This window comes from Macaca thibetana, chromosome X (genome assembly GCF_024542745.1).
Source record: "Macaca thibetana thibetana isolate TM-01 chromosome X, ASM2454274v1, whole genome shotgun sequence".
Lineage (NCBI taxonomy): Eukaryota > Metazoa > Chordata > Mammalia > Primates > Cercopithecidae > Macaca > Macaca thibetana.
The window spans coordinates 121,833,007-121,842,517 of record NC_065598.1 but is presented as its reverse complement, the minus strand read 5'-3'; the positions used below and the strand labels follow the sequence as shown (position 1 = coordinate 121,842,517).

The 9,511-nt window shown below is 34.5% G+C and overlaps 1 protein-coding gene across 1 annotated transcript; it reads left to right on the top strand.

Moving 5' to 3' along the window:
* Nucleotides 1-8,501: 8,501 nt before the first annotated feature.
* Nucleotides 8,502-8,973, top strand: LOC126946804 (10 kDa heat shock protein, mitochondrial). Its single transcript, XM_050777481.1, has one exon. It carries the CDS (start codon nt 8,544-8,546, stop codon nt 8,850-8,852), a length of 309 nt encoding a protein of 102 aa, XP_050633438.1. The 5' UTR covers nt 8,502-8,543; the 3' UTR covers nt 8,853-8,973.
* The last annotated feature ends 538 nt before the right edge of the window (nt 8,974-9,511 follow it).

The following is a 9,511-nucleotide window of genomic DNA, read 5'->3' as shown; positions in this document are numbered from 1 at the left end:
TCTATGAGAATATTTAAAGCAGTATTTTTCAAAATAGCCAAAAAGTAGAAACAACCAAATTGGCCATAAACTGTTGAATTTATTTTTTAAAGTAGTATGTTCATACAACCAAGTATTATTCAGCAATAAAAACTAATGAAGTACTGATAGTTCCTACAACATGGATGAATCTTGAAAACCTTATGCTACGTGAAAGAAGCCAGATACAAAAGGCCTCTGGCTATTGTATGATTCAATTTCTATGGGATGTCCAGAATAGACAAATCTATACAGACAGAAAGTAGATTACTGGTTGCCAGGGGATAAGAATGGGGAAAGTGAGTAGTGAGTGCTAATGGTTAAATAATTTATTTTGGGGGTGACAAAAATATTCTTGAATTAGATTGTGATGATGGTTGCACAACTTTATGAATATGCTAGAAATTGCTGAATTGTACACTTTAAAATGGTGAGTTTTATGGCATGTGAATTATATAGCAATATTGTATTTTTAAACCTAATTTAAATATATTCAATGGTGAAATGTTAAAAGTATTCAGGAATAACATAGGATTCACTCTCTCACATCAATCCAACAAAGTACTGGAGGTCCTAGCCAGTGTATTGGGAAAATATATAGAAAGAACATAGAAAGTTAAAAGAGGAGAGACAAACTCTTGTTATTGCATGACGACATGACTATCCATATAGAAAACTCAAAATATTCAAAAGAAAAAGCTGAAAAATTGTTAATATATGCAGAAAGGTTTTCATCAAATGGTGCTGAGACAACTGACTATCCACATGCAAAAGAAAGATCTAAAGACAAAACTTAGCAGCTTTTATAAAAATTAACTCAAGATGAATTATAGACTTAAGTATGAAAGGCAAAACTATAAAACTCTAGAAAGTAATGTAGGAGAAAATCCAGGTGTTCTTGGGTTTGTTGATGACTTTTTAGATACAATGTCAAAAGCACAATTTGTAAAAGAAAAAATTAAAAATTTAGATTCATTAAAATTTACAATTCTGCTCTGCAAAAAATAATTTTTATGTTAAAAAATTATTTAAAAGATAAGCCATAGACTAGGAGCAAAAGACACATTAGATAAAGAAATAGTATTCAAAATGTACATTTTTTTTTTCTTGAAACAGCCACGCTCTGTTGCCCAGGCTGGAGTGCAGTGGTATGATGTTAACTCACTGCAACATCCACCTCCTGGGCTAAAGCAATTCTCCTGCCTCAGCCTCCCGCGTAGCTGAGATTACAAGCACATGCCACCGTGCCCAGCTAATTTTTATATTTTTAGTAGAGATGGAGTTTCACCATGATGGCCAGGCTGGTCTGGAACTCCTGACCTCAGGTGATCCGCCTGCTTCAGCCTCTCAAAGTGCTGGGATTACAGACATGAGTCACCACGCCTGGCTGATAATTCTTAAAACTTAACAATAAAAACAAAATGATGAAATGAAAAACAATTTAAAATTGATCACAAGATTTGAACAGAAATCTTCCCACCCCAAAGATATACAAATGTCAAACAAGCATATAAAACGATGTTCTCAACCTCATATAACATTAAGGATTGCAAATTAAAACAATAAGATACTACTACTTACCTATTGGAATAGCTAAAATTCCAAACACATCACCAATGTTATTAAGGATGTGGAGTAACAGGAGGTCACATTCGTTTCAGGTGGGGATGCAAAATGAGACCATCAGTTTCAGATGACAGACTGGCAATTTCTTACCAAGCTTAATGTAGTCTTATATAATCTAACAGTCGTGCTCCTTAGTATTTACTGTAATGAATTGAAAGTTTATGTCAACACAAAAACCTGCCCATTAATCCATTAATGTTTATAGCAAGTTTATTCATAATTACCAAAACCTGGAAGAAACAAAGATGTTCTTTAATTGGTGAATGGACGAACAAATGCGATATTTCCATTAAATGGAATATATCATTCACCAATAAAAATAGATGAGCTCTCAAGCCATGAAAAAAATGCGGAAACCTGAAATACATATTGCTAAGTAAAAGAAGTGAATCTGGAAAGGCTACCTACTATATGATTCTGATTATATGACATTCTGGAAAAGACAGAACTATCAAGAGAGTAAAAAAATCAGTGATCACCAGAGCTTCAGGGCTGGGGTGGGGGACAGCAAAGAGGGAAGTATAGGTGAAGCCTAGGGGATTTTAAGGCAATTAAACTATTCTACAATGGTGGATACATGCATATACATATATATACACACACACACATTCTATATGTCAAAACTCATAGAATTTTCAACACAAATACTGAATCCTGATGTAAACTATAGATTTTAGTTTATGATAACATATTAATATTCACCTATCAATTGTAAAAAATTCATCAATTAGTGCAAGATGTAAACAGTAGGAGAAACTGTGTGTTTATGTGCCTGTGTGTGGGTAATATGAAAACCCTAATTTCTGCTCAATTTTTCTGAAAATCAGTAAATACTCTAAAAAATAAAGTATATTAATTTCAAAAATATTATGGTAAAAGAAAAATATAAGGAAATTTTTAGCAAGAAACCAGATATAAGATCACTGTAAAAGTTATATTTCATTTATATACATTATCAACAAATAGAAAATGCCATTTTAAAAGATACTATTTTCATTTTCAATGACATTACTAGAGCCTAGGAACAAAGATAACAAATATATACATGGCCTTTGTGTGTAAAATGATAAAAATTTTATTTAAAGGCATTAAAGGTAGAGAACTCAGAGTCTTAAATTTATCAATTATCATTGAAAATATCTAGCCATGTTTCTCAACTCGGAGTGCATAAAACATTTCCTGAACGTGTTAAAAATCTCTATGTTTGACCACCTCTCAACCTCTCGAGATTAAGCAAATACGATAATCTCATAGATAAAATTTAATTGAAACACAGCCATCCCAACAGACTACAATTAGAAGTCAAAATATATAAAGCACTATGATTCAAAAAGAACAGACAAAAATATCAAGTTTTAAAATAAATATTTGAAGGACAAAATAAGCATTTCACAGAACAGAAAGCACAACATCCATAATCCTGAAAATATGGTTAACTGAGAAATTCAGAATAAAACCACAATAAAATACAGTTTTTATGATATCATATATCTCTTCATTTAAATGTATATATTTAATGCTTCTTATTACCTTTAATGTTTACAGAAAAATTAATGTAAATGTATCCTAAACTGTTTGGATTACCGCTTTTTATAAAATATTCCAATAGTTTTCGGAGTACAGGTGGTTTTTGGTTGCATGGATTAGTTCTCTCGTGGTGCTTTCTGACATTTTAGTGAACCGATCACCTGAGCAGTGTACACTGTATCCAATGTGTAGTGTTTTATCCCTCACCCCCAACCTTTCCCTGAGTCCCTAGAGATTATTATATCATTCTTATGCTTTTGCATCCTCATAGCTTAGCACTCACTTATCAGTGAGAACGTATGATATTTTCTTTTTCATTCCTGAGTTACTTCACTTAGAATCATAACCTCCAGCTCCAAGTTGTTGCAAAGTACATTATTTTTTCTATATCAACCAAATTGAAATAAAGTTTAAAATCCAGAGAAAGATAGTGATGATGTTGAGAAACTGGAATTCCCTTCCACTGTGGGAATATATATTGTTATACCAACTCTGGGAAATAATTTGACATTACCAAGATGAACATATCCTGCAACCTAATATTTCACCCCTTAATATATTCCTTCCCTGGAGAAACTCCTACATTTTAACTAGGAATCATGTAGTAGAATGCCAAGAGAAACACTCTATTACAAACATACACACATACACAGAGACACACACACAAACACACACAGTCCTATCAATAGTAAAACAAATATACAAATGGTGGTCTCTTCATACAATAAAACAGTGTGTTGAGAGAAGGATGACAAGTTTCCTGTTAATGTGGAGTGTGGTAGTTAGAAAGTATAAGCATGAGGTGAGATTGGAAAGGGATGTTGGAGCCAGATAATGACTGACTTTGTTAAGAAGTTTAACATTTTTCCTATAGGTGAAGGGCAGCTTTGGATATTTTTAAGCAAGAGACAAGATCCAGTTGTATTTGAAAGGTTGCTCAGACAACAGTGTTTAAAATGACTGGGAAAAGGGGACAAGAGTACTAGTTAGAAAGGTGTTACAATTAATCAGTAAGGAAATACTTTTGCCAATAGGGACTTATTCACAACTGTTACCCTAAAACAAACAAACAAACAAAAAAAACCCTACTCTGTCTTGGGATGCTAAAGGGCTACACTCTAGAATAGTGAGTGGATACTATTCCAGCACCTTCATGCATTGGTCTTGGACCATTGGTGACCACAGGTGTTAGGCAGGATGAAAAAATTACCTGAACCTAGGACATCCATGGGCATTTTCTCCACCTGGTAAACTCATTCCTTAATAGCCTACTGAAATTCCTGTCTTTTGAAAAATCTGCACTAGTATTCCAAGCAGAATTAATGTCTCCCACTTCCAGGCTTTCATCATAGTACAATAAAATTAAAACAAATTATTTTTAAAAGACATTTGGGAAATATTTTTCAAACTGTTAAATTGGCATAACCTGTGATACAAAACTTCCACCACTAGGAAGGTATGTGCACAATGATGAATACACAATTTTTAAAAATTAGAATATTCTTTGTTTGCTTTGTAATAGCAATCTCCTGGAAACCACCAAAATGTACATGAGGAGGCTGGTTAAGTAAATGTGGCTACATCCATACAATAAAATGTCAATTAGTTATTAAAGACAATGAAGAGTGAATACCGATTTGGAAAAAAATATCCAAAATATACCCAATGACGGAAGCAAGATATAGATAAAAGGGTGCAATGTGTGAGCGTTTACATATCTGTAAAGAAAACTTCTGGAAAGAAATACAAGAAACTGTAAATAGCATTTGCCTTCAAGGAGGGCAACTGAGCATTTGGAGTGGTAGTGTCATTTCTTTTTCATAATGCTTTTTGTATTACCTGGATTTATTTCATTACATGCATTATTTTATTTTAAATAACAAGCTTTTTAAAATGGAAATTATTGTACTCTTTAAAAATGAAAATCCTACTTATGTACCACATCTATTACACTGTAGTTTATTTGTTAATATGCTACATTTTCTCACTTGACTATGAGCAACTTAAGGACAGAACCTGTCTTATTGGTCTTCATATCCACAGTGCCTAAGCACAGTGCCTGATAGTAATGGACACCCAAGCAACTGAATAAAAAGATGAATAGATATTGATTGAATGAATGAATGGATACAGGAATCAATGCATGAATAAATAAATAAATGCATTAGTGAATGAATGGCAGATAGTAAAGTCAAGTTCAGTAAAGGACAACAATTGTAGTCCTTCACAAACTCATCTATGGCCCTTCATCTATGTTTTGAGGATTCATTATGAGAAGAAATTCAGGAAAAACACAATTGCTTTACATTCACAGGTGACCTAACTGATCGAGTACAGAATCATATTAATTATGCACGAGAGCAATGAAGTACATTTTATCCTAGGCTGCATCAAAAGCAAGTCACTGTGAAATGAACTGAATGATTTAACAACATCCAATGCATAAAAGGTCCTCCTCACCTTAAAGGTCTTCAGGACAGCCTCTTAATTTGATTTCTGTTTTGTTGTGCTATCTTCATTTTATGGTCTTTAGTTCTCCTTATTACAAATGTAATTTTTAAGGGTCAAATTAATTTAATTTCACTTTGGCTTTGGGATGGTTGAATGCAAGGTTGTGAAAACCACTAGCTTAAAACAGGTGCTCTGCAAAACTTTCTGCCAAGCCTCCCTAAGTCAGCAAGACACCAATAGAAAAAAGTGTAAACTGGAGAGTTCACAGCTATTCTGTAATAGTAAGGAGAAATGATGGATGTTCCAAACATTGTATCAACGCCAGAGGGTGGCATTGTCATTGCTTACACCCCGTCCCCCATCCCTGAAGCCCGAAAGGCTTGCCTTACACTTTTCTACAAAAGCAAACTGAATGGATAAATGTGCAAGTGCACAAAGTGAAGCTTTCCAGGGGATTTCAAGGGTGCATGATATTACATCTAGCTCGGGTTCAATTAATATTGACTAAAATTAGGGAGGTAACATCATCTGCACAGATGAGCTTGGAGTTAAATCCCTTGGTTTTGTATGTCAGCTCTGCTGCTTACTAACTAGGTGAATTTTGACAGTTTACTAAATCTTTCTGTCTCTTGGTATACTCTTCTGTGATATGGGAATAATAATAGCACCTTCCTCTCAAGATTATTAAGAAGACTGAAAAAGAATATCAATTTAGCATAGCACTTGGCTTTTAGTATGCACTTTATTAATGACTTTATGTTTTTTCCACATTCATAAAACTAAATACGTTGTGGAGCCAAGATTTGAAGCAGGTTTTGTCTGACCAGAACAAACTGGAGCCAGGCAGATAAGGTACAAATACAGGCTTCATCAGTTACTAACCATTTTACTTTGGTCAAATCTATGGGATGGTCTTTAATATAATGCATATTCTGGCCAGGCTCAGTGACTCATGCTCGTAATCCCAAAACTTTAGGAGGCTGAGGAGGGAGAATTGCTTCAGGACAGGAGTTCAAGATCAGCCTGGGTAACATAGCAAAACCTGATCTCTACTAAAAAAAGATAGCCAGGCATGTGACACTCACCTGTAATCCCAGCTTCTCAGGAGGCTGAGGTAGGAAGATTGCTTGAGCCTTAGAGGAGATATATATACATATAAACACATTATATTATGTACATATGTATATATGTATATACGTATATATACATATATATGCATATATGTGTGTGTATATATATATTACACATTCCTTCACCTAGCACATCTAACATTTAGTATCTTGTTGAATATAGATAAAAGTAAGGAAAGTGTCTGAGTAAACAAGGAGAGAAGAAGGAAGGCATAGGCTTTATCCTCAATGATTTTACAATCTTCTAGGGAGAAGATAACATTGAAGCGATAAATAATAAGTAAGGTTTAATAAGTGAAGTGTAAATGACTGGTGAAGGCTGTAGCTTGAGAATCAAAGGAAACAGAGGAGGAGATCTAAAAAGCCTAGCTGGGCTGATAAGGGGCAGGCAAGGCTCTCTCTCACACTGGTCATTTCACTACATCATTATGCATTCAGGACTTATTTTCTCACTTTATCCACTTATTTTCAGATTTTTGGTGTCGCTTTCATTGTTAGACTCTTATCATGTTTTCATTTGATTGTACTGATTTTTTGAGACTGCTGCATAGGCTCAAAGCTGAGTAAACTGCTACTTCAGCATGTCACCACAAAACATAAAGATATATATTGACTCTGTGTCAAACATCAAACTGATCTTTTAAATTGCTTTGATGACTTACAGGGCTATGCTTAGTGTAGGTCTAGTTTTATTGTACAATGACTATCTCAGATTGCCAAGATGAATTATACAGATTTTCCAGAATAAGGTGAGATATTTCACCAGTTGTAAAGAAACTAACTCCCTATTTGACTTCTGTCTTGATTAGAGAAAAAAAAAAATACATCTGTCAATCAACAAAAACAATATCCGGAGGCCAAAGAGATTGGGGTAGCATGGATGAACCACAATGTATAAATGGGGATATTTTCTATTCCCATTTGTGTTATTGTCCTTGGACAGTGAAATAAATTATTAAAACAAGGAATTGGAATCACAGCCCTTCAGAAAAATAGAGGTTATTATAGGGTAAACATTGTCCAAAAGAAGATTTGGATTATCCGCATAAACTCTAATCTTTACTCAAATAAAGACTAATTTTTCCTGGGTGACTTTGCTAACTTAACCCAGCCAAAGTGCTGTTAATTCAGTCTACAAATGTGTCCTCTTTTATTGTCTTCATACATGCTACTCCTTGTGCCTGGAATTCTACACCCTAAACTATTTGCCTATGTAACTCCTTCTCACTCTTCACCCCTTGGTTCAATCAATATAGAAACCTTCCTTGATCCACATGACTATATCAAATATATCTATTATAATCTCAACACATAATTTTTTTCCACAACACATGGAAGCATTGCAACTTATAATTTGCCATTTATGTTTATGCAATTATTTTATTAGTATCTTCCTTCTTTCACTTTAACTATAAGTGTATAACAGCAGGAACCAGAGCATATAGCATAGTTCCTGGCTTACAGTTGGTGCATAATACTAATATAGTGAATAAATGAATAAATTTCAGTTTTACCTAATTAGATTATGTTATACCTAAAGGTAAATGCTTTGCTTTAAGAAAACTCAATATACATAGATTTTAAAGTTTCACTTGTGAAATTAAGAGCTAGCTAAGAATGGAGGTATATTTACTTGTTGAGGGCAGAATTAATCAGATTCCCACGTTTAATTTATGCTTCAAAGAAAGTTTCTCATCCTGTGACTTACCATTCTGCTCTGTGCTATATGAGAAGTATCAAATCAGTATTTGAGACACTACAGCAGAGTACGAGTCTGAGGCGGAGGGAGTCATGGCAGGACAAGCGTTTAGAAAGTTTCTTCCACTCTTTGACCGAGTATTGGTTGAAAGGAGTGCTGCTGAAACTGTAACCAAAGGAGGCATTATGCTTCCAGAAAAATCTCAAGGAAAAGTATTGCAAGCAACAGTAGTCGCTGTTGGATCGGGTTCTAAAGGAAAGGGTGGAGAGATTCAACCGGTTAGCGTGAAAGTTGGAGATAAAGTTCTTCTGCCAGAGTATGGAGGCACCAAAGTAGTTCTAGATGACAAGGATTATTTCCTATTTAGAGATGGTGACATTCTTGGAAAGTACCTAGACTGAAATAAATCACTATTGAAATGGCATCAACATGAAGCTGCCCATTCCACTGAAGTTCTGAAATCTTTCATCATGTAAATAATTTCCATAGTTCTCTTTTATAATAAACTAATGACATCAAGTGTCTCCAAAATTATTTCCTTGTGCTGATATAAACATTTACAAATAAAAATATGTAAATGAAAAAAAAAACAAATCAGTATTTGAGTTTTTAAATCCAAGAACCGAGTAATTCCAGAAATATAGCCCTTATACTATTCAGAGGTCTTTGGAGAGACATAACCAACAGGATACATATGGATAGATAGATACAGATATAAATGTAGATATATGAAAGGATACTTGCTAGGAGAATTGGCTCACACAATTACAGAGGCTGAGAAGTCCCATGACAGAACATCTGCAAGCTGGGGACTCTGGAATGTCCATAGCATAGCTTAGTTCAAGTAAGAAGGCATCAGAATCATGGAAGTTAAAGGTATCTCTCTCAGTCTGAGGTTGTGGGTCTGAAAATGTAGGGGGGCTGCTGGTGTATGTCTTGGAGTCTAAAGTAAAGAGAGCTTGGAGTTCTAATGTCCAAGGTCAGGAAAAGAAAAGTGTTTCAGCTCCAGCAGAGGAAGGGAGGGAAGGAGGGAGGGGGAGAGAGAGAGAGAGAGAGAGAG